This window comes from Parasteatoda tepidariorum, chromosome 1 (assembly GCF_043381705.1).
Source record: "Parasteatoda tepidariorum isolate YZ-2023 chromosome 1, CAS_Ptep_4.0, whole genome shotgun sequence".
Taxonomy (NCBI): Eukaryota; Metazoa; Arthropoda; class Arachnida; order Araneae; family Theridiidae; genus Parasteatoda; species Parasteatoda tepidariorum.
In genome coordinates, this window is record NC_092204.1 from 3,753,218 (window position 1) to 3,777,861 (window position 24,644).

The 24,644-nt window shown below is 33.9% G+C and overlaps 1 protein-coding gene across 2 annotated transcripts in view; it reads right to left on the bottom strand.

Annotated features, from left to right (window-relative positions):
- Window positions 1-576: 576 nt before the first annotated feature.
- Window positions 577-24,644, bottom strand: part of LOC107437602 (G protein-activated inward rectifier potassium channel 3) — a 39,422-nt gene continuing 15,354 nt past the window's right edge. For both annotated transcript variants that reach the window (XM_043052324.2, XM_071182109.1), the window contains exons 2-9: window positions 11,696-11,795; window positions 10,778-10,900; window positions 8,262-8,499; window positions 6,640-6,817; window positions 6,254-6,546; window positions 3,607-3,867; window positions 1,796-2,044; window positions 577-595 (exon numbers count right to left, since the gene is read on the bottom strand). In XM_043052324.2, the coding sequence (XP_042908258.1) occupies window positions 1,799-2,044; window positions 3,607-3,867; window positions 6,254-6,546; window positions 6,640-6,817; window positions 8,262-8,499; window positions 10,778-10,890 (1,329 nt within the window). In that variant the 5' untranslated portion in view covers window positions 10,891-10,900; window positions 11,696-11,795 and the 3' untranslated portion in view covers window positions 577-595; window positions 1,796-1,798. The remainder of the gene's footprint in view (window positions 596-1,795; window positions 2,045-3,606; window positions 3,868-6,253; window positions 6,547-6,639; window positions 6,818-8,261; window positions 8,500-10,777; window positions 10,901-11,695; window positions 11,796-24,644) is intronic.

Genomic DNA, 24,644 nt, shown 5'->3' on the forward strand with positions numbered 1-24,644 from the left:
TTATATTAATAAGTATGGAATAATTATTTTGTTATTTTCGATTTACTATTACGTAAAAGTTTAGAGGATGAAGGATAAAATTGACATTTTTTAAAAAATTGAAATTTGTTGAGGAATTTTTTTTTTTGCTTATCTATACAGTTATTATCTATTATGCCAAAATGGAAGGCATTTGGCCAACAAGCATTCGAGAAATCAACATAGAAAATGTGTCTTTCGGCGGCAAATTAGAACTCCAAGAATGAGTATGTTATGGCTCAAACAGCTTAAATGAGTGTTACAAATTTTGCCTATTGGAAACTTTCGATAAAGAAATGCAGCCGGGCCTCTATTTAACGATGCCACTAAATCCCGATACGTTCGTTATATGGAAAATTCGTTAAATAGAAAATCACCTTTTGAAATACTTAAACAACACAAAACAGGTTTTAAATTCATAAACACTGGACATAATTAAAATAGCAATGGATACACCGTTATCTTGTAAACTAGTATTTATTTTATGAATCTTAACCATAAAAGAAATCTGGATGGAAACTAAGAATAGAGCAAAACATTATCCAGTGTTGCACTATCATACTACATACATTTTCACCTAAAAAAAAAGGCTAAATTATAGTGACAGTGTAAATTCTAAAAATAAAGAAAAAAAAATACTCTTATTAGTCCAAACTGCATTTCAATTTCAAGATGTTTAGATTTATTAAACTTTAATACTAAAATTTTTGTGGCTAAATATTGATAGCAATTGTTCTTTTTTAGATAGCTTCCGATATAGCTCCGTATAGCTTGAGATATAACGAAATGAGCAAAGAGTAAAATTAACGTTAATGGGTTCAAACTTTAGACTGCTGTCCTGACCAAACTATTGGAACCATATTTCCCTGATAACTGGATATCACCCCCCCCCCCATATTTTGAGGGGCAGAAATCCAAACTCGTCAAAAAAAAAAAAAAAAAATATTAATTTTTTTTTTTTAACGGCAGGCATTGAACTTTCGTTTTTCACCTCAAAAGTGTTGCTCCTTTAATGTTCCCCAGTGGGTCAGAGGCGAGTAACATTACCTACGCCACACTGCCCGCAGATACCCATTTATAGGGTGGGCCACTTTCACACAACAGAGCCGGCCAAGGTGGCCGAGCTTGGTAGCGTGCCTGACTGCAAAGCCAATGGCTGCGGGTTCGACTCCCGCTCTGGGCATGGACGTTTCCCTCTGTGTTGTCCACAGATACCCACGCTATGAAAGGGTATCTGTGGGCAGAGTGGCGTAGGTAATGTTACTCACCTCCGTGACTTAGGTTTACAGGTGCCCAGTGGGTAACATACAATGAGCAACTTTTCCGGCATCTTCCGGGGTGAAGGACGTAGTAAAAGATCAGTACCTGCCATTAGAGAAAGAAAAATAACACACAGAGAGGGAAACATCCATGCCGTGAGCCGGATTCGAACCAACAGCCACTGCCTGCACAGTCGGGCACGCTGACTACTCGGCCAACTACCTGGCCAACTAATTAAAGAAGTACGCTTTTGTAACTTAAAATATCATTTACACTTCTAAATAATTAGCATGTTTGTGGTAATTTCCTTGAACCATTAAGATTGAGCGTGAAGTTCATTAGATCAAAAGTTATATCCGTGGTAAAAAGATTGTCCATTTTTTTTGTACTACAAAAAATAGCGGAGCAGTGAAAATTATGAGGCCAATGAAAAAGCGATAGTGCGAAAATCCACTCTCACTTGAGCATTATGATTTTGCAATCTATTCAAATGGCAATCTCTTGAAAGATATCTCACTTGTTATGAGTTGATGTCCTCTTCTAGGAGTGGCATGTCAGGTGTTGGCTCTGGAACACTGACCCTCCCAGCAGGTGTGGAGTTACTCCTTTGGAGGATGAGGGAAGGGTTTTTGGCCACTTCGCTTAGCATCTTTTGGTATTCCACGAAATCACGGGCACTGCATAGTGGAGTTTGAACTTCGTTGGTCGCATTGAATTTGCTGTAATCCACCAGGTATTCGCCAGTTTCCTTTCGAAAGCTTACAACCTTTTGGAGAAAAAAATAAATTAAAGTTCAACAACCCTTTTTGATTCAAGTTCACAACTGATGCAAAAAATGAGTATTACTGAGTAAATTAATTTAAGCAATTAAGGAAGAAACATTTTTTTAAGCTTTTTGAAAAATGCGTGCACGTCAAATCTGTCGGGTCGCAAAGTCCTCCATGTTCCTATAACAAATTATACCTCTGGGGGTACTGATTTGGAGATGGATCATTTTCTGGTTCAGGTCAAAATTACTTTATGTGTGGAATGGATGTACGAATGGTTCCGCTCTATAAACGGGTGTGACGTGTGTGTGTGTGGCAGAAGTCGAATTTTTGGCCACAGATGGCACCACTGGAAAAAACAAGAAAAATCGCATGGCCTACAACAACAACAGTGTTGAGGAAGACAACAAAATAGCAAAAGAATTAAAATAAATTTTATACAAATATACTACTGTTATGCATAATTATTATTAATTATGCAGCTGTTATATATAAGGAAACGTTGAAATCAGCAAGAAACCAATTACCTGCATCTTTACTCGTCATTAACACTTCATGATTTATAAAATAAACAACACTGTTTGGATTATCTATCAAGTCTGAATGTTAAAATACCTTATCGATTAAAATCAAATTAAATTACTAATCGATTTTAAATATGTGCCCAACAAATGACAAATTTTTTAGATCAACGCGAGAAATAGTAGATGTGTTACAACCTATTCTGAAAACGGCTAAAAAATTCTCTTACATCTCATTTTACGGTTTATAAATAATATTTTTTCTGTTACAGCTTTAGAAATTTGCAAAATAATGTGAATTCACTTCTACTAAAATAATCCGAATGAAACTTCGAATGTTTGTTTTTTCAGATCAAACTATTTCCATCTTATGGCGTCTTAGACTAACGACTAACGTGCTCTTTTTGCGTAAAGCGTCGTTTAACAATACGCATTGCATTTAGTTACATCATTAGCATGTGGTGTTAGCAATAAAATGCCATCTACTGGCAAAGTACAAAACTATTTTTTTGCCGAACAAAACCTATCTAAATAACATACATTTGAAACGTTATTCGGATCCGTTCTATGGAACAAGAGCTAGAAGCCTTTGACCATAATTTGAATTTTAACCATCCTATAAAAATACTTATAAATAAAATATTTTCTCAGAAAGCTTGTAAGCTTTCTGCAACTGTGTCGGAATTCTCTTTTTATTGTCACTAACCTTAAACCTGTCACTAACCTTATTGCTTGAAAACCTTAAGTCAATTTCGATTTAAGGTTTTTATAAAGAAGGTTGTTTTTCAAGGTTTAGGATGAGGGTAATGTGCGTAGATTAGATCAGATAGTCACAGATCTCGTTTTAAGGTTAAAATATTTACACGTAAACCGCATTACAAACCTATTTAGGTTTACAATGAAAGGTTTTTGCTGAGTGAAAATAAACCTTATTTTGCTATCTGGGCTTCGACTTCAAGACAAATATCTTTGATCAAGACAAATACATAAGCTCTATAGACATTAGCTTTATTTTAATCAAGTGTGCACACTTATTTTACCTGGTCAAAGCGATGTCCCCATAGAATTTCTGTTGCAATATAAGAGGACCTCGCTTGGATTGATTGTCCAGTAGATTCAATCGTACCTTCGAGGATGACCACTACCTCATATCTCTCTCTTAACATGTCTTCTGCAGACTTAAGGAAAAATGGACTTTCTTCGTTGATCTCGTGGACAATGGTTGCCGGCCAAATCAAGAAGACGGAGTCACCTCCATTGTCAAAACGGACGTCCAAAATTGTGTGATAATAAGGAATTACCTGTAGATCAAAACAGTGTGAATGAAAATCGTATTTTATAACTGTCGTTGAACAGCCGACCCAATTTTGGGTTTGTGATTAATAATGTTTAACTCCGTAGCCTTGTAATTTTGAACCCATTTGAGAAGACGAAAAAACTTTTTGATATTTGCCTTCGTGGAGGACTTTTTGATGGAGGAACTAACTCGCATTTGCGTGACACGGAGAGGAAAATATAGTAAATCCTCCACGATTAGCCTGCGGGTATTTTTCGCCAGCACTGTGATCGGTACGGAATTCGTGTCGACCAATCATCGCTGGGACTCGAACTCGGTTCACCTCATTCGAAGGCGAATGCTCTATCCCCTGAGCCACCACAGCTCCAAAAAGTATCATTAACGGGAATGCAATGAACTATTTGCAGAGGAGAAAAGTGTATTGCAAAAATGCCGTGATGGCTCTGGGGATAGAGCATTTGCATTCCAATGAGATGACCCAAGTTCGAATCCCAGCAATTACTAGTTGATACGAATTGCGCTTCCGGCTTGCACCGACCACAGTGCTGTCGTAAAATATCCTCAGTGGTAGACGGATCATGGATTTGGATAAACGTTGGAGTTCTTCGTGGTTTTCCTCTCCATGTAATGCAAATGCTGGTTAGTTTCATCGAAAAGACATCCACGGAGACGAATTTTTCCCAATACTTGATCCAGAAATTCCCTTGTCTTTTGGAAATTACAAGATTACGGAGTTAAACATTAGTAGCTGTTTCGACTTTTTTTCGTAACAGATGGTGCCACAGGATGTTGCTACTCAAGAAAGATTTTGTTATCATTCCTGTTTTTCCTTTTCAGTTAGTTCGCATTCGCCATGGTTCGTAGATGAGTAATGTTATATTTGGCAATATGGCCTATGAAAGGTCAATAACTCATTTACTATTCAATGGAAAATAGAATCTTATTGCTATGTATATAAATCATGCTCTTATAATCAATTAAAAAAAAGAAAAATAAACTTCGGTAAGATTTTGAAATTTACTTCGTTGTTCTAAGTTGTTATTGATTCGTTTTCCCACATTNTTTTCGCCAGCACTGTGATCGGTACGGAATTCGTGTCGACCAATCATCGCTGGGACTCGAACTCGGTTCACCTCATTCGAAGGCGAATGCTCTATCCCCTGAGCCACCACAGCTCCAAAAAGTATCATTAACGGGAATGCAATGAACAATTTGCAGAGGAGAAAAGTGTATTGCAAAAATGCCGTGATGGCTCTGGGAATAGAGCATTTGCTCTCCAATGAGATGACCCAAGTTTGAATCCCAGCGATTACTAGTTGATACGAATTGCGCTTCCGGCTTGCACCGACCACAGTGCTGACGTAAAATATCCTCAGTGGTAGACGGATCATGGATTTGGATAAACGTTGGAGTTCTTCGTGGTTTTCCTCTCCATGTAATGCAAATGCTGGTTAGTTTCATCGAAAAGACATCCACGGAGACGATTTTTTCCCAATGCTTGATCCAGAAATTCCCTTGTCTTCTGGATTGAGTTGAAATTACAAGATTACGGAGTTAAACATTAGTAGCTGTTTCTACTTTTGTTTCATAACAGATGGTGCCACAGGATGTTGCTAATCAAGAAAGATTTTGTTATCATTCCTGTTTTTCCTTTTCAGTTAGTTCGCATTCGCTATGGTTCGTAGATGAGTAATGTTATATTTGGCAATATGGCCTATGAAAGGTCAATAACTCATTTACTATTCAATGGAAAATAGAATCTTATTATTATGTATATAAATCATGCTCTTTTAATCAATTAAAAAAAAAAGAAAAATAAACTTCGGTAAGATTTTGAAATTGACTTCGTTGTGCTAAGTTGTTATTGTTTCGTTTTTCCCACATTGTATTTGTTTCTTTAATTCTTATGATTTTCAGCTTAATTTTTCTATTATTTAATTTTTATGATTTATTTAAAGTTCATCTCAGCTGCCGTAAAACCCAAAAATTAAAAATTGGGTCGGCTGTTCAACGACGGTTATAAAATCAAATCTATCATTGTATCCAATAACAAATGCGCCGATCGGCCTGTGTAGGGGGCAGGGAACTGTCCTTGCATCAGAAAGGTCCTGGGCTCGAATCCCGGGCAAGGCATGGATGTTTGTTTCTCTCTGAGTGTGTTCTATGTCCTTTCTCCTTTGTGTGTGAATGTAACCCGCCCTATAAACGGGTTGTGGTTGTGTGAATGGCGTGGCAGAAGTCAAAGTCCTGGCCATAGATGGCGCCACTGAAAAACAGGAACAATAGCACCCCCACTGCCTAAACAGGCATACGACAAAAGAAAAATTACAAATGTGAAGATTCTTTTTCGCACGAAAGACATTCCAAACTATAAAAATGAATTGACTTACTTCTCCTTCAGCTGTTGTTTTCCTTCGAATGACCAAAGCACTGATGGTGGCTCCTATGATGTGAGACTTGCGCATGTCTCCTACTCGGAACATGAAACACAGTTTTCCGTCTCGAAGACAGACGCAAGCGTAACGGCTGAACATGAGTGTCTGGGATCTATTCTTGGGACGCGATAGTTTGGCGAAGACGATCCCAGCCATGAAGCACTGGATCATGACTCCCGTAATGGACTGTACACACATGATGAAGATAGCTTCGGGGCACTCCTCGCTGGTACATCGAGATCCATAACCTGTCAACCCCCCCAAAAAACACAAAATGCATACTTAATAAAAATTATTAAAAGTATATTTTGTTAAAAAAAAAGGTTATTTGTGGTACATACCAATGGTGTGCTGAGTTTCCACTGAAAACAGAAATGCTGTAGCGAAATCGTGAACTTCCGACACGCAGGGTGTCCAGTCCTCTTCGCCGAAATGGTCAAAATCACCATGTGAAAGACAGATTAGCCACCAGATAAGAGCGAATCCCAGCCAACTGAGTAGAAAGCCCATAGCAAATACCTGAAATATTTATTTGAATTTCTACTATTATTTCTCACTTTTCCTATATCTATTAATAAAATACTTTTTATTCATCTCCACTCAAGTACAAATACATTTTTATTAAAACTTGTAGTGGATCACACTTGATGTGAATGCAGTTTTTTTTTCTGCAAATATGAATTCATTCATTAAATAGGGAATGAGCGAAAAACAAAATGGAATTTTCTGATGGGTGAAGCGTTAGTCTTTGTTTTAAATTTTACTATAAGAGATTCAGTTTTTCACATATTTTAAAGACCTATAGCTCTATTTGAACAAAAATTTGATTATTGCGCAAATTTAAGTATTTAATTATTTTATATTCGCAGTGTCAGAAAAATTTAATAAAGAACGTTACGTGGTATCACGTGTAGTCCACGTCACCCAATTTATACATTTACGTCCCGCAGTGGACTGATCGTTAAGACACGGTTCCCAGCCAGATCACCGAAGTCAAGCATCACTGGTTGCGGTCAGTGTGCGGGTGGGTGACCACTTGGAACAGTCTGCGTTGGGACCGAGGGTGTGCGGCATGGGGCCTCGTTAAACTGTGCTACCGTAAAGTGCTCGATTTCGTGCGCAGGTCGTCGGGTTCCCGAAGCGGGGGTGCCATCCCCTCCGCAGAGGATCAAAATTGTGATGGCATGTCTTCGGATCATCCTCCGGGATGCTTCCCAGACCGTCGCCAATAGCCCATTGTGCAGCTCTAGTGCGACGTAAATTAACAACAACAACAATAACAACAATGCTTTTATAGTTGTCTGACTCCCCGCGCCTCTTTTTCCCATTCCTACTATTAGTTTATTAGTTAGTAGTACTATTCGTTTGTAAAATTATTTGGAAGATTTCCGTATCGTGATCTGTAGCAGAATAATCGTCAAGTTTTGGCAACATCCGGGCAACGGCCAGCGAGAAACTAAAACTAAAAAAAGGAAAAGAAAAAAGAACATCACAGAAAGGGACCAACTCGAAACTTTTTAAAACTTTACAAGTTTAAAATCTATTTGGCATCTTGGCGATTGCAATTGGCGTGACAGATCACGATACGGAAATATCCCCAAGTCATTTTGCCGGATCCGGCAAAATAATTTGGGTAGTAACCGGGTAGTGAAAACTGACCGGCTACCATAACTATTACGAGAATTCCAGGCGTTTGTAATTTTTTGACCGTTTGTTTCTGTTCAACTATAAGAGGCGTCAAACAATGAACTCAAAAAATATTCATTATTTGCTGACCAATCACAAGATAAACACGAAAATCATTACCATCTGATAAGAAGCAAGGATTTAAAGTTATCTAATGCAAAAAAAAAACTGCCATATTCAGAGAAAATGTTCCTTAGAATAGTTGCTCTTTAAAATTAGTTGAGGCCACAGGCTATGAAGCAAAAACAAAACAAAAAACTAAGTATATTTTATTCACCATTAAGTTGTATCTCCACTGTATATCCACCATAGTTGTGAATATGTCCTGAAGAAATCTCTGCCTCCTCTTGCTGACATGCTCTTTAGAAAGATTGACTGTCCCATTTTTGAGAACCACCCTCTTCCTCTGCCGGGTAGACAGTCCCCTCGTCAGACGGACAATACCCGATCCTGTCCCGCCATCTGTCCCAACACTCTTCAGAGAGTGGCGACTGCGATGTAAACCTCGGTGGTTGCTGAAAAGACAACAGCTTGTTTGAAGAAAAGCAAAAATGTACCGAATGCGCGATATATTTCTTTTTATTTTATTTTATAACCGTCGTTGAACAGCTGACCCGATTTTGGGTTTACTATAACTAATGTTCCACTGTCTCGTAATTTTGAATCCAATCCAGAAGACAAGGAAACTCCTGGATCAAATATTGGGAGAAATTTCGCCTTCGTGGAGGATTTTTTTAAAGAACTAAGCCGCAATTGCGTTACATATAGAGGAAAACCACGGAAAACTCTCGCGGTTAGCCTGATGGAAAGGGTACTCTAAACCATGATCTGCCTGCTACTGAGGATATTTTACGTCAGCACTGTGGTCGGTGCAAGCCGGATGCGGAATTCGTATCGATTAGCTGGAATTCGAACCCGGTTCACCTCATTGGAAAGCGAACGCTCTACCCCTGAACCACCATGGAGTGAATGCGTATTATAGCGAAGATTTAATTGTCGATTAAGGTAAAATTGAAGTTAAGAGTAAACAATACTGCTAACTCTTAGCGACATCATGATTGCAGTTCAGAATTAAGAGCATGCGTTTTGTAACAGGACAAGTAGTTATATTTATAGAGGTTATATTTTTATAGTGGTTATAATTTTGTCGTGATCAGTCGTTCTCAAAAGATGCTCAGCGGCGGAAGTTGCGTTGAAGGATTAAAGAGTTAGGAACTTACTGATTTCTTTAATATTACAGTTATTTTTATGAATTTTTTTAACAGAATGCCAGTGAAAGAAAGCGAAAAATTTAATAATATAGAAATGTATGCGTTTTTCTAGTAACAATGTCATAAATGTATATGTTACTGTGAATGACCAAAATCGTTGGTTGTTGACTTCCACCGGAGAATGCTTACAATGACATAATCACTTCGGCAAATGCCCCAAATATATGCTAGATCTAGTTAAGTGTCACTGCCCAGTATGCCCTATATCTATATTTTTTCAAGGTTCAGTGCGACTGCCCGGTAATTATTTGCCCGGTATACCCTACATGGGCTAGAGTCCCTTTGTGGTCAGACTAACTGTGGGAGGTTTACGTAGTTTTTGGTTTTTCTCTCCATGTAACGCAAATGGGGGTTAGTTCCATCAAAAAGTCCTCCACGATAGCAGATTTCTCCCAATATTTGATCTAGGTATTCCCTTGTCTTCAAAATTTTAAGGTTACACATTTGAACATTAATAGTATACATAAAACCAAAAAAATGGGTCGTTGACGGTTATAATCACAGAGTCTTTTTGGTGAATGTCCGAAATACGTACTAATTAAAGTTATGCGACACTGCCCGGTATACCCTACACTGATGCTTTGGGGTTCAGTGCCACTGCCTGGTATAGATTAGCCCGTTTTTAAGCTCAAGTGTCCCGTTATATCCTACATCAGTGTTTTTTAAGCTCCATGTATGTATCTAATTGGTACTCCGAACACTAATGTTTCTCCTAATCCTCAACAGATATTAAATTATCGAATAAATTTAATAATATCGGATGTAACAAATATTTCAGACATTCACCAAAGCGACTATGTGATTATTGACATTCACCGGTGAAAGTCGACATTCTTTTGATTTCGATCATTCGCGGTAACATACATACTGACATCCTCCGAACTTCTGTTTTGATTACCAAAGCATATGAATCCCATGTATGTAAGATTTTATTCAAAATGTGTCACGAACTGAAATCTATGTGTCGCGAATTGAAATCTATGTTTAAATGAAATCTATGTGTCACGAACTGAAATCTATATTTAACTGAAATCTATGTGTCACGAACTGAAATCTATGTGTCACGAACTGAAATCTATGTTTAAATGAAATCTATGTGTCACGAACTGAAATCTATGAGTCACGAAATGAAATCCATGTTTAAATGAAATCTATGTGTCACGAACTGAAACCTATGTGTCGCGAACTGAAATCTATGTTTAACTGAAATCTATGTTTAACTGAAATCCTTGTTTAACTGAAATCTATGTGTCACGAACTGAAATCTATGTCTAAATGAAATCTATGTGTGACGAACTGAAATCTATGTTTAAATGAAATCTATGAGTCGCGAACTGAAATCCATGTTTAATTGAAATCTATGTGTCACGAACTGAAATCCATGTTTAAATGAAATCTATGTGTCACGAACTGAAATCTATGTGTCACGAACTGAAATCTATGTGTCACGAACTGAAATCCATGTTTAACTGAAATCTATGTGTCACGAACTGAAATCTAGGTTTCAAAATAAAAATATTACTTTTGATCTCCAGCCATGGAAGTGGAGGACATAGATATCTCGTCCACCTCTCGATGGTTGTCTTCTGGGACCACTTCTTTCCAAGCTCCATTTTCAGCATCGAAATATTTCATAGTTGGAACACTTTCAAAAAAAACAAAACTCTTTATGATAAATGAAAATATGTTATTCATAAAAACAAACTTCGGCGAAAGAAAAGTTCTTCGAAATAAATTAATCCCGTAAGGACACGGTTCCCAGTAGAGCACTGAAGTCAAGCATCACTGGCTGCTGTCAGTGAGCGGGTGGGTGACCACTTTGATCAGTCTGCCTAGGGACTGATTGTGAGCGGTATCAGTCATCAACTGTTCTACAGTTGCGCGCAAGGTAGTCGGGCTACCAAAGCAGCGGAGCAATCCCCTCTGCCAGGGATCAAAATTGCGATTTCATGTCTTCGGATCATCCTAAGGGATGTTTCCCCGACCGTCGCTAATAACCCATAGTGCGACGTAAATAAAGCACATACCAACATATCAAAATAAATTGATTGCGTATAGTAAATGTTGTGGTTTATTTATCTCGCACTAAGGTTGCACAATGGGCTATTGGCGACGGTCTGGGAAACATCCCTGAGCGATGATCCGAAGACATGCCATCACAATTTTGATCCTCTGCAGAGGGGATGGCGACCCCGCTTCGATAGCCCGTCAACCAGCAAGCGAAGTCGAGCACTTTACGGTAGAACAGTTTAAGGAGAACCCATACCTCGCATCTTCAGTTCCTAGGCAGGGTGATCCAAGTGGGCACCCTCCCGCTTACTGACCGCAGCCAGTGATGCTTGACATCGGTGCTCTACTGAGAACCGTCATTTAACGATCAGTCCACTGCGGGACTTATTATAAGATGCATTTGGAATTATTATAAGAATAAAATACTTACAAGAAAGGAAAGTAAAAAGTGGTGTCTCACAGTTCCTGAAGTGTTATCTTATAGGTAAGATATCAGGAAACAGCGCATTTTCCGGCATCATAGGTTTCACCTAAAATACAAATCTACTGTCTTTACAAAGAACATTAGAAAAAATAAATGTTTTACAAGGTATATATAAGCTTACAAAGAATCTAAGCTTTTTATTAAAAAAAAGTTAATATCACACGATTCTGAAAACAAAAAGGTAGAGTTACGCAAAAAATGTTTTTAAAAAGGGAAATTCTTACTACAAGGTGATAATTCCCATAAGCCGTTTCATTATAATTAATTTAAAAAAATTATGGCCGGACTCCCCATGTAGTAAATGGTGACTAGTGCAAGTCAAATCTGTCGGGTCATAAAGTCCTCCATGTTCCCGAAACAAATTATACCTCTGGGAGTACTTAATTGGAGATCGATCGTTTACTGGTTCAGGTCAAAATTACGATCTTAGGATGATTAAATGGATGTATGAACAGGTGTGACGTATGGGTGTGGCAGAAGTCGAACTCTTGGACATAGATGCCACCACTGGAAAACAAGAACAATCGCATCCATTGACTTAATGACCTGCAACAACAACATCTGATAATATTTGCGACAATGATAGCAGATTTGACTCTGATTTCAAGTATATTGAAGATAGTTGAAATTGATGAAATTAATGAAAATCTCTCGGAAGATGGCGATGAATATTTTTTTTTAACAAAAACTTGAGCATATTTTCATTTGCATATACGTTTTACTTTTAAATTTCACGGAATAAGTCATAATTAAACTAGGATTAATTTTCAAAGTTTTATTTTTATATGATTATTCTTAGATTTGAATTTTCCAATAACCTCTTTTTAATGATTGAATTCTGTCAGGGTGCGTAGCCAAATCTTTCAAAACAAAATAAGCACCTTTTAAGTACTTTTTAATTATTGGAAAATATACATAAGCGCCAAATACATTTTCAAAATGCAAAATAATTTAACAGAAACTTTACATGGTCATAATAAAAAAAACTAGTTTCTGACAGAGAACTCTTTTCTTAATTATATTAACCACCACAAAAATATCGATAAATTTTTCGGTTCAATTTCAGAGGGTGGAAAATGTCGCCAGAAATTGAGAATATCTCGCAAAATGCAGCACAGTTGCACATGAGAGTGCAAGAATCTCACTGAACCCAGCTCAGTAGAGGCACATGCGTACCAGCGGGTAATTCATCAAACCTGTGAAACGATGGGCGCTTTAATACGCTATGGAGCGACGGTATGCCGAAATGGATTGTGAAAAAGTTGAATAGAACAATGTGAAAACCACGCCTTTGCATAATAAGTCATGAAAATCGACATGGTTAAGAAAAAATCTCAGTTTCGAAAAAGTAAAACTAACCCCACTAATGAACCACACTTTTTAAAAATACCCACTAGAAAAAGCACCTTTAAGGGCTTTTAAAAAACGAAAATAGAACATAAGCACCATTCACTTTTTAAAATGCTAAGCATTAGGAAGGAAAAAAAACTCTTTGCAAAAAAATTTTACATTTAAACTCTAAAATATGTAAAGAATTAAAATCTGCAATAAAAAAAAATTACGCAATTTTCGAACCTATTTTGCTGAAAAAATTAAAAAATTACGCAGTGAGAGAGATTAATCTAATTTATTAAGACACGTTTTTAAATCGCAAGCAATTATTTCACTTTGTTTCAACTCTTAATTTTTGTTTATCTTCGTCTGGGCTTTTCATCATGTTTAATTGGTAAGTTTCAATTCTTCATCTCCAGTTCTCACGCTTCCAGATTTCAAATCAATAATCACGTGACAGATCATTGTTTCAATCAACCATTCATATATTTAGGAAGAGCTCAGTAAAAAACTAACTGTGGAATACAATCACGACAAAACGAAAACTGTCATCAAAGCTTTTAATCAATATTTAATTCTTCCCCAAAACACAATACAGTGTTGTTGTTGCGAATAAAACGTAGATATTTCCAACGTATATTTTTGTTATTTACAATCATAATCTTTCATTTGAAATGCTGAAGAAGAAGAAGAGTGAACATTTTGAATTGAGATCAGGATTTGGTGACGTGATTTACAACCGTTCCGAGCTTTAAAAAATCAGTCGTAACTTAACTCGTGACATTTAAATAGTTCGGTATAAACTGAAGAGACAGAGGTTGAGCGATGTTTACGAACGAAAGCTGGGATAAATCTGGAATATTATAAAACCCAAGTCGATTACGCACGCATTATCTCTTCTTGTCGCAGCATCGTAAACTGCCACTCTTTTGAGTTACGCATTCGGTTCCTTTTCCTCTCGGTCGCAATAAAATTAATATTCCGCTTATAAAATCAGAATAAAGTGAATTTATCGCTCAGATGATAAAGGATTATGCAAATTATTATAGAAGAGTTCTTTTCTTTGAAGGCTATTTGTTCAAAATCTCAGAAATCTCACTTTTTTATAAAAAGAATTATATGAAATTCCTAATTTTCAAATTCTGCACGCTTACTAGAATTATTCAATTTTAAACCTAGAATAGGAGTTCTGACATACCCTGAGAAGAAAAAGCTATATTTTGCATTATAACCAACCTGAGACCAGGGTTTTAAAGACGTAAATAAAATAAACGAAAATTCAATTTGAAGAAATTTTTAAAATTATTCAAACTCCTTTTCTTGAACTTTTTGTTGCCAAATATCAATAATAATTATTATTCTTAATATCTTTTTTGAGCACAAACATTCGATTCTAAATATACATATTATTATTCTTCAAATGAAAACATCGTAAAATTTATTAAAAGTAATCCAAATTTTTAATGGTTAGTCACCAACAGCAGCTAAAAGCATTAAATGTAAAAATTCTATGGCTATATATCAACATTTGATCAGTTAAGTTTTAAATTCAGGGTCTAAATACTCAGGAAAGAAAAATTTTTATAAAAAAAAAATAGCTTGGCTAAAAAAGTTAAATAAAACTGATTGGTATAATCACCATTGTCTGATTTTCGAATAAAAGATCAATTTGGAAAAAAAATAATTTTTGAATATTAGTTCGAGAATTATTAACTGTTAAACTTGTAGTAAAAAATACTACTCGAGACGATCTACAACCCACCAAAATACAACAGCAGAGTTAAAATTTAACTTGCACAAAGGGGCACATTCATAAAGAAATAAACATTTTTTTGTGAAGTTCATATTTATTCGAAAGTATTACAGTTTTAAATGCTTCTTTCACGTTTTTTTCTTTCTTGCTTTAATTAATGATTATTTATCGACTGTTGTAATTTATCTTCTGCAAATTCATTCTAAAAGATTGTGCTGAATAAAAAGTAATAAGAAGCAACCAAATAGGTTGATGAGTTTAGTTTATTTAAATTAGATGAAAAAATTGAAATTTTAAAGATTTGTACACTCCTAGCCTCTTTGTGACGTTTATTATCTTTCAAAATATGTAAGTATGAATACTTACACAAAAAGCTTCTCGTATCTTAATTTTTATCTTATCTACCTTATCCAAGTTTTGTGGAGGTTTTTCTTTTTAAACATTCCAAGTAAAAAAATGCTCTCTCTCTCTTTTTTTCTTCTCTTTTTTTTGAATTCTCAGACAAGTGTGTCAAAATCTTACCTTTGAACGTCTTTGAGCAATTAAAAGGTTGCAATCTTTTATACATCTATGCAATAAAATATCTATATATGTAGGCAAAACAAAATATTAGCCATTAATTACTTAAAAACTTATCATTCAACCAGGGAATAATTAACATATTTTTTTAAAAAAGTGAAATAAAGTTGTAAATTTTTATGTTATTTTTTCCAAACTAATCTCAATTAAATCAACTCATTTTTTTCTTTTTCTAAACCCAACTTCAGCACAGTGTTGCCAGAATTTAAGATCAAAAGGTAGCGACAAATGAGAGCTCCAAAATCAGCGGATTCGAACATTTTGTGTATTATAGCCCAAAAAAAAAAATAAGTTTATGTATATGTGTAATAAATTTTTAAAAAAAAGTTAAATTTCAATGCATTGTATTAAAAATTTCGTCAAATTCAATATTTCGTTTTTACTCAGATTAAAGGTCACGTGATTTATTTTCCCAGAAGATAAACGATTAATAATGGAGATTTTTTCCCATCATACTCATCTTGCATTTTTCAATATATATCTTTGCTATTTCACGAGCCTATTTGAAACATAGCACAGTGGGCCAGAATCCAAGGTTTCGTGGCCAAAATTAGTATTTCGATAAAATTTGTTTCAAAATTTGAAGAGTTTTATTTAGGGGTTTCTATGTGCAGGTAAATTGAATTCAAAGTTGAAATTTTGAAATAGACTAAAAATACCCAAAATAACAAAATAGCGGCTGAAATATGGCGAGCAAAAATAAAAAAATAATATAGTATGTTTAAATAATAAAATATATCAATGAAAATATAATAATTTTCGTAATTTTATATTAAAAATGAAAGGCAAATTATATTTCCGAAGTAATATTACAAAATAACGCGAAAACATGAATAAAAAAAACCTAATTTTTGTTTTTCGGTATATTGAGTCCACCTTTGCAATATGGGCAACATGAGGCAGGTTTTTTCGAAAGAAGAAACATCTAAGAAGACAAAAAAATTTTTTTTAACTAATTACCTCATGGAACTGTTTGGGAATAAGTTTCGAAAGTCATTCAAACATTGTAAAATGTCAAATGATAAGATATAAACTATAAATCTGTCAAGAGTATTAACTAATCCAACACATTGAAAAATTGTACTATAATTTCAGACTAATTACTCTGATAAAAATGTAACAGAAAGGTCAAATTCCTATATATATTTCTGAAATAAAAATCTGAAAGTTACATTAAAAAAATTATTTTAAACTTATTTTTCATTACATTGTACTCTCGTCGGTCCAAAAAGTAAATTATAGTGTTTGGAATGATTATGAATACTAAATTTGGGATATATTAAAACTGGCAACACATACTTTAGTGGAAAAATTAATTTTTTTACTTTCGGCCAAAGATCATAGTTTTCTGGCCCACAGTGTATAGACATGGAAAGATTCTAGACTCCACGCAACAAAACAAATCAAAAATCCAAAACTAAAGCGAATGCGTTTTCAACAACACGAAGAAAAAAAAAATGTCCTTTTTAAAAAAGATGAAGAAACTACAGACTTTTCAGAATCATTTTATAATGGGAAGGGAAAAAAATTATTTCTTTATTAATTTTAGAAAATTTAAAAAAAAAAAAATAGAGCATTTTTAAGATTTGTAGCGTTCGAAAATAACGAGTAGCTCAAAAAGAAGCGGGTAGCGGGGACTTATAAAAGTAGCCCTATCCGCTACTTGCAGCCCAAGCTGGCAACACTGCTTCAGCAAATCCTTATGAAAGAAAGAAAAAAAAAAACTGGACTTGACCGGGATATTCATTTCACTTTATTTATACAATTTTTTTTATTCAATTTTCATTTATTTTATTTTAATTATTTGCCTTTCTATACTTAACATCTATTCATTTTTTTCCACTTTCATAATATCAGCTTTCTTTGCCGTGAATGATCGGAATCAAGAGAATGTCGACTTTCACCGATGAATGTCAAGAATTACATAGTCGCTTAGGTGAATGTCCGAATTATTTGTTATATCCGATTTGATATTAATTTATGCGTTGATATTCATTCAATATTTTAATATCTGCTGAGGATAGATTAGGAGAAACATATCAGTGTTCTCAGTGCATACTGGGCAGTGGCACTTAAGAGCACCGAAGTCCAGCATCACTGGCTGCGGTCGGTAAGCGGGTGGGTAACCACTTTGATCAGATTGCGTAGGAACCTAGGGTGTGTGGTATCGGTCCTCGTTAAACTGTTCTACCGTTAAGAGCTTGATTTCGCTTACAATTCGTCGGGCTACCAAGGCAGGGGAGGCATTCCCTCTGCAGAGGATCAGAATAGCGATGGCATGTCTTCGGATCATCGTAGAAGATGTTTCCCAGACCGTCGCCAATAGCCCATTGTGCAGCTCTAGTGCGACTTTCCTGAATTAGATTTATTATATGTTTATGTGTTTTATAATAACATGTGATGTAATTTTTGTTTTGTGTACCTGGCAACTTCGATGCATAATTAGTTTATGTTCTACACAGCTTCGGCCTGTCTTTATGTTAAGTAAGAAATATATAGTGAAAGAATTGAAATCTTTGGGAAAGAATCTTTGCGTAAGAATACAGATTGTATCATTTAAGAAAAATGGATGCTTGGCTTACTCGAAAAAGAGTGGAAAGAGCAGTTGCTAACGTAAACAAATACCACGTTTCAACAGCCAATCAGGATCGAGACATCCACACAATGTCACTTGCAAGGCCGGGATAGCCTGATCGGTAGGGTGCTGGGCCCATGTCCAAGAGGTCGTGGGTTCGATCCTCGCCGGCCGAAGACTCCCCGTGTAGTAAATGGTGTCTGATGCACGTTAAATCTGTCGAGTCTCAAAGTCCTCCATGTTCCCATAACAAATCAATACCTCTGGGGGTACTGATCCAGGAGTTTCCTTGTCTTCTGGATTGGTTCAAAATTACAAGGCTACGGAGTTGAACATTAGTAGTCGTAAACCCATGAAACTGGGTCGGCTGTTCAACGACGGTTATAAAATTAAAAATAAAAAATAAAAAATAAAATGTCACTTGCAGGTATACCACTGTGAGAATTACTTTTATTTGTACAAACTAGCCAACTATCTGTTGACTGCTTTTGAAAAATCAAATAAATAAGACAGTTTTTTAAGAAGAACGCAGCAATATAACCCATAGCAAAGCAATATTCCGGCATTTTTATTGATTAAATTGACTTATTTTAAGTTTTTTTTTAATCGCTCAATAACACTACTCATTTAAATAAAACCTCATCCTTTTCTTGTAATGTGTCGATTTTTAAATCTTGCATTTACTCATATAATCGATTTTGATTGAAATTAGAGCGCTAAATCGGCAGAATGAACTGTTTGAATCTGTTATAATACACTCTTCCTAATTTGTTAACAAACATCCAATCTATTTTTTCCTCAATTAATTTTTAAAATCTTATTTTTCTTTAATTGATTTCTAGAATCTTCGGTAATATTTCTTTAATTGATTTCTAGAATCTTCGGTAATATTTCTTTAATTGATTTTTAGAATCTTTGGTAATATTTTTTTTATTGATTTTTGGAATGTTTAGAAATATTTCTGTAATTGATTTTTAGAATCTTTGGTAATATTTCTTTAATTGATTTTTACAATCTTTGGTAATTACTTCAATTGATTTTTAAAATTTTGGCTCATTTTTTCTGCTAATCATTTTAAAAATCTTCCGGTTGTATTTTTTTAAAAATTAATTTTCGAAATCCTCCGTCATTTTTATTTTTTCAACGAATATTTAAATTCTTTGGTCATTTTTGAATGACTCGATACCAGGTTCGCGGAATTTAGACTCCACACAATATCACGATTATCCGCGAAAGAAAAAAAAATCAGAACAAGTTCAACTGCACTTCGAAAATAAAATCTGAGAGACTTGACTGATCGGAGAAGTTATCTTTCAAATTATCTATTCCAACCAAATTCATTTTCAAATAAATCTTATCGATACGCGGTAAACATGCATAAAAGAGATTTTTTTTTTGTCAATGTTGTTTACACAGATTATCTTCAAATAAAAAAAAAAATTTTTACCAAAATGTTTTTTCTTTTATTTTATTTTTTACGAAAAGCTTTAATATTTAAAAGAGTCGTGATAGCTCAGGGAATAGAGCGCTCGCCTTCCAATGAGTTGAACCAGGTTCGAATCCCAGCGATTTCTGGTCGATGTGAGTTCTGTCTCCGGCTTGCACAGACCAAACTGCTAACGTAAAATATCCTTAGTGGTAGACGGATCATGGGTTAGAGTCCCCTTGTATCAGGCCAACCGTGGGATATTCTCGTGGTCTTCCTCTTCATGTAACGCAAATGCTGGTTGGTTCCATCAAAAAAGTCCTCCACGAAGGCAAATTTCTCCCACTACTCGATACAGGGGTTTCCTTGTCTTCTAGATTGGGTTCAAAATCTCAAGACTACGGAGTTGAACATTAGTAGTCGTAAACCCAAAATTGGGTCGACTGTTCAACAACGGTTATAAAAAAAATATCTATCCCAACTAAATACATTTTTGAATAGATCTTATCGCTACTCGGTAAACACACATAAGAGTTTTTTTTTTTTAAAATGATATATANATATTTATTACAGATTATCTTCAAATAAATAATTTTTCATTACAAAAAGCTTTAGTATTTAAAAACTACATTACCTAATAATTCATCCGTAAATCCTAATAATTCATCCGCTAACTGTTGCTTTAAGGTTCCAAACAAACCAGCATTTTTTTTATGATTTTTTTTTCTTTTTACAAAAACAATAAAGGTTTCGTAGAAGTACTTTAAAAAAGAATATTTTGGGAAATAAATTTCATATTCTATTTATTTATTTTGCAATTTGTTCTAGAGCAAAACATTCAGCAACGGAGATCAATGTAAATAAACAATAAAATATTCCCATATTCAGTGACTGAATTACTCCCCACTCCCCAGATAATAAAAACAGCAAATAAATAATAATAAAATAATTGCTATTGATTGTTATATATATTTTATAAGTTTTTTCTTTCAATGTAGTGGATTGAGGAAAAAAAAAACTTTAAACTACTTGTGTAGTTCTTTTAAACTTGTTTATTTAAACTGTCCTAAAATCGAAATAAATTAAAATTAAAGAAATAAAATAGCATAGAATAGAATAGCATAGAATAGAATAGCATAGAATAGAATAGCATAGCATAGAATAGAATAGCATAGAATAGAATAGCATAGAATAGAATAGCATAGAATTGAATAGCATAGAATTGAATAGCATAGAATAGAATAGCATAGAATAGAATAGCATAGAATCTTATAGTGCGTCTAGTAATTTGGGCAGGGAGTGTAGATTCGAACACTTCAGCTTGGAAGCTCTTGTTCAAAAACGTACCATAAATGGGGATTGATTAGAGCAATGTGTTTCTCAACATTTTAATAACGCACTTTTGGAAGGTCAAAACAGAAGTGCGAGTTCCTTTAAATGGCCCAATTAAAAAGAATATTTCTCTCAATGGGGCGCATCCTGTTCAAAATGAGATTATTTCGGGGCTGAAAAAAAAAGAAAGAATTGTATAGAGAGATGTTAAGTATCTATCAAAAGATTGTCTTCCTGTCATTAAGGAACCGAAAAGAAAAAAATGAGTGTTCTGCATTCTTTGCTCTTCTACGTTCCTTTATCTTGATTTCGAATTTTCTTAGTGGCCTAAGTTAAATTCTACAGTTCCTGTCCAAATTAAAATCTTAATTATCACGTGATACTATACAGCTTTATTGTTTTTAAGAGACTGTTTGCATTTGTTTACGTTCCAGTTTCAATGGGTTAACATTGTCATGCAATAGGTTAATAATAAATACAAATAGGAAGTATATAAAAAAATCTCCCTAATAAAAACCCATTACATGTATGCTTAAATATAAAAGTATTGCCTATAAACTCGTGCAAAACACGTCATTATTAAAAAACTAAAGTTAATCTAATAATTGGGTCTAATTATTATAATATACTAATATAATGCTTGATATAATAAGTATTCTACATTTATATAATATATCGTCGAATTTATATTATATATCGTCTAATTTAATCAATTGATACACGAACAAGTATAAACAAGTTCCAGGTTGCATAAAAACAATAAAGCTGCATAGTATCATCTGATAAATAAGATTTTACATAGAATCTTGTGCCTAATAATTTGTGCAGGGGCTGTCCGTTCTTTATCTTGATTTCGAATTTTTTCAGCTGCTAAGTTAAAGTCTATAAGAGGTAAAACTAAAAATTAAGGTCTATAAGAGCAATTTAATAGCGTATTTGGGGATCCAATATGCTTGTCAAGTGGAGACATAAGTTTAGTCAAAAGAATATGATCAGTAAGAACAATTTAATAATTCTTGATCCCAAATACAATAATTATTTTATTGTATTTAAAATCATAAATGAAAACAGATATTGAAACATCCCAGAGAAAAGAATTGTTTTTGTACATAGTTGTTTCCATTATCTGCTCACCAAAAATAATTTGTAAGGAATAATTTGTCTACACAATCCAATTGCAGAATGATAAAAAAAATGTATTATTTCGTCTATTCTTCGCAAAATTCCAAATTTGTGCTAGACTATGTGTTTTTCAGGTTCTTTTCAAATCACTTCATTTAAATAACAATAGATAAAAAATAGTAATTTCAGATTCCAGAGTGATATTACTTTCTATGAAGGACCTTGGCCTCCTTTACCATACAGCTCATCTTTTTTCCGGTCCTTGGTCTTCATCTTCCAATTTTTGTAGATTTTTGATTAGGGAATATTTTAGAATATAAAGCTTAGAAAAAATATTTTTTGGATAAAAAAAATTCATTTAATTTAATTTGCTTTTTTTTTTTCCAATTCCTACTATTAATTAGTTCACGCTCTCCTCATATATCTTGTTCAAATCTTCACATGTTCAAACATCTTGTTCATCACATCTTGTTCAAATTTTCAATCTTTAATAAAAATACTTTTTATTCATCTCCACTCAAGTTCAAATACAAACTTGTCAAATACAAACTGTATTATGACACTTGATCATAATACAGTTTTTTTCAAATATTAATTTATTAATTAAATTATTTAATTAAATTTAATTTATTTAAATTTAATTAAATAATTAATTTAAATTTAATTAAATAATTAATTTAAATTTAATTAAATAATTTATTTAAATAACTAATTTAATTTATTTAAATAACTAATTTAATTTATTTAAATTTAATTTAATTAAATTAATTTTAGTTTTATACGAGAGAAAAATTGTAATTAGTTAATAAAAAGTAACTAAAATAAAATTTTTCCTCATTGACCTAAGTAGTAATTAGACCTAACCGTCGTTGAACAGCCGCCCCAATTTTATGGGTTTACGACTACTAATATTCAACTCCGTGGCCTTGTCATTTTGAATCCAATCCAGAAGACAAGAGAACTCCTGGATCAAGTATTGGGAGAAATTTGCGTTAGCGGTGGACTTTTTGATGGGACTAACCCGCATTTGCGTTACATGGAGAGGAAAAGCACGAAAATCTCCCACCGTTACCCTGACGGCAAGAAGACTCTAACCCATGATCCGTCTACCATTGAGGATATTTTACGTCAGCACTGTGTTCAGTGCAAGATGGATGCGGAATTCGTATCGACCAGCCATGACTAGGATTTGAACCTGGGTTCACCTCATCGGAAGGCGAACGCTCTATCCCCTGAGCCATCACGGCTCAAGTTTGATGTTTTGTTCAAAAATTTTTCCAGCACAAGCCTAGTACTAAAAATTTGGTCAGTAGTAGATCTAGCAGTTCTAAAACCACACTGATTGTCGCCTATTGTGTTTTTCTGCATTGGGTTTCAATCTTTTCGCAATAATTGTTGCGAGTACTTGGTAAGAAGTGCTCAAAAGCGATATCCCATGATGTTCTCACAAATCAAAATGTCTTCTTTTTTTATGTACTACATGGCAAATAATAACTTTTCGCAAAAATTAAATTGTCGCTAATTAACATTCTAACTTATGCAGAGAAACTTAGATCAACTTTAATTCGCCATTTTGCTGATAAAGATTAGTTGGCGCTGACAGCATAGGTGTGGGTCTTCTTAAAGTAGAAGCGTCCAATTATTTTTTGCGGAATTAAAAATTCACGAAAAAAGAATTGAAACAGGTTTGCGGTGAATTTACGAAAATTTCATTATTGGAGCAACTAAAGGGAAACATAATAACGAATATAATAAGGAAGCAAAAATATTTTTAGTTTTAAGTAAATTCAATTTCTTTAATAATATTTGTAAAAAAAAAGCACACAAAATGAAAATTATCTGGTTTAAATGGAATAAAAAAAATCAGGAGGACGTAGTTTCTTTTATTATATTATATTTATTTAATTCATTTCGTTAATTTTTTTTTAAAATTTCAAGGTTTTTTACTAATTTTAACTAGTTAGTTTATTTTCTTTCTATTAAAATTATCCTTCGAATTTAAATTTTTTCTGACGCAAGTAAATTCATCATTTCATGTAATTTTTGGTGTAATAAATGCTTATAATAAGCAGGTTTTTATTTTACAACAGTCAGGAGCACGTAATTTCTTTAATTAAAATTTATTTAACTCATTTCGTTAAAAAGTTGTTTTTTTCATATCAAGGTTTTTTACTAATTTTTACTATTTTGTTTATTTTCTTTCCATTAAGATTGTCGAATTTTAATTTTTTTCTGACGCAGGTAAACTCATCATTTTCTGTAATTCCTGGTGTAATAAATGTTTATGATAATAAATGTGAATATAAAATCATAACACAGTTTTTTATTATTTAATAAAACTGATAAAAAAAAGATGCTAACGTGGTTATGGATTCTTAGATATCCGGTGTAAATAAATAAAATAAAGATTTTCAATATTACGACAAAAAGCCAGACTTGACAAAAAAATTAATTACGTCTACGCAACTATTTAAAAACCAATATTACGACCACGGAAATTTGTTAATTTATTTTATACGCACTCTCCCTTGATTGGAATTTTTTCTCATTTCGTAATACCTACCAGAATTTCTTCTCGTTTGATTTTTCCTCCTTATAATCATTTTCATTATATTTCCTCCTAAGTCACGTGAATTAGGGTAACAAACGAAACATGTTTTTATTAATTGCGAACACGATACATATTTACTCAACAAAAACGAAGAGAAAAATGATTTTTCTTTTTCATGAATGCAAACAAATATTATTTTGATAGGAATAATTTATTTCATCCTAA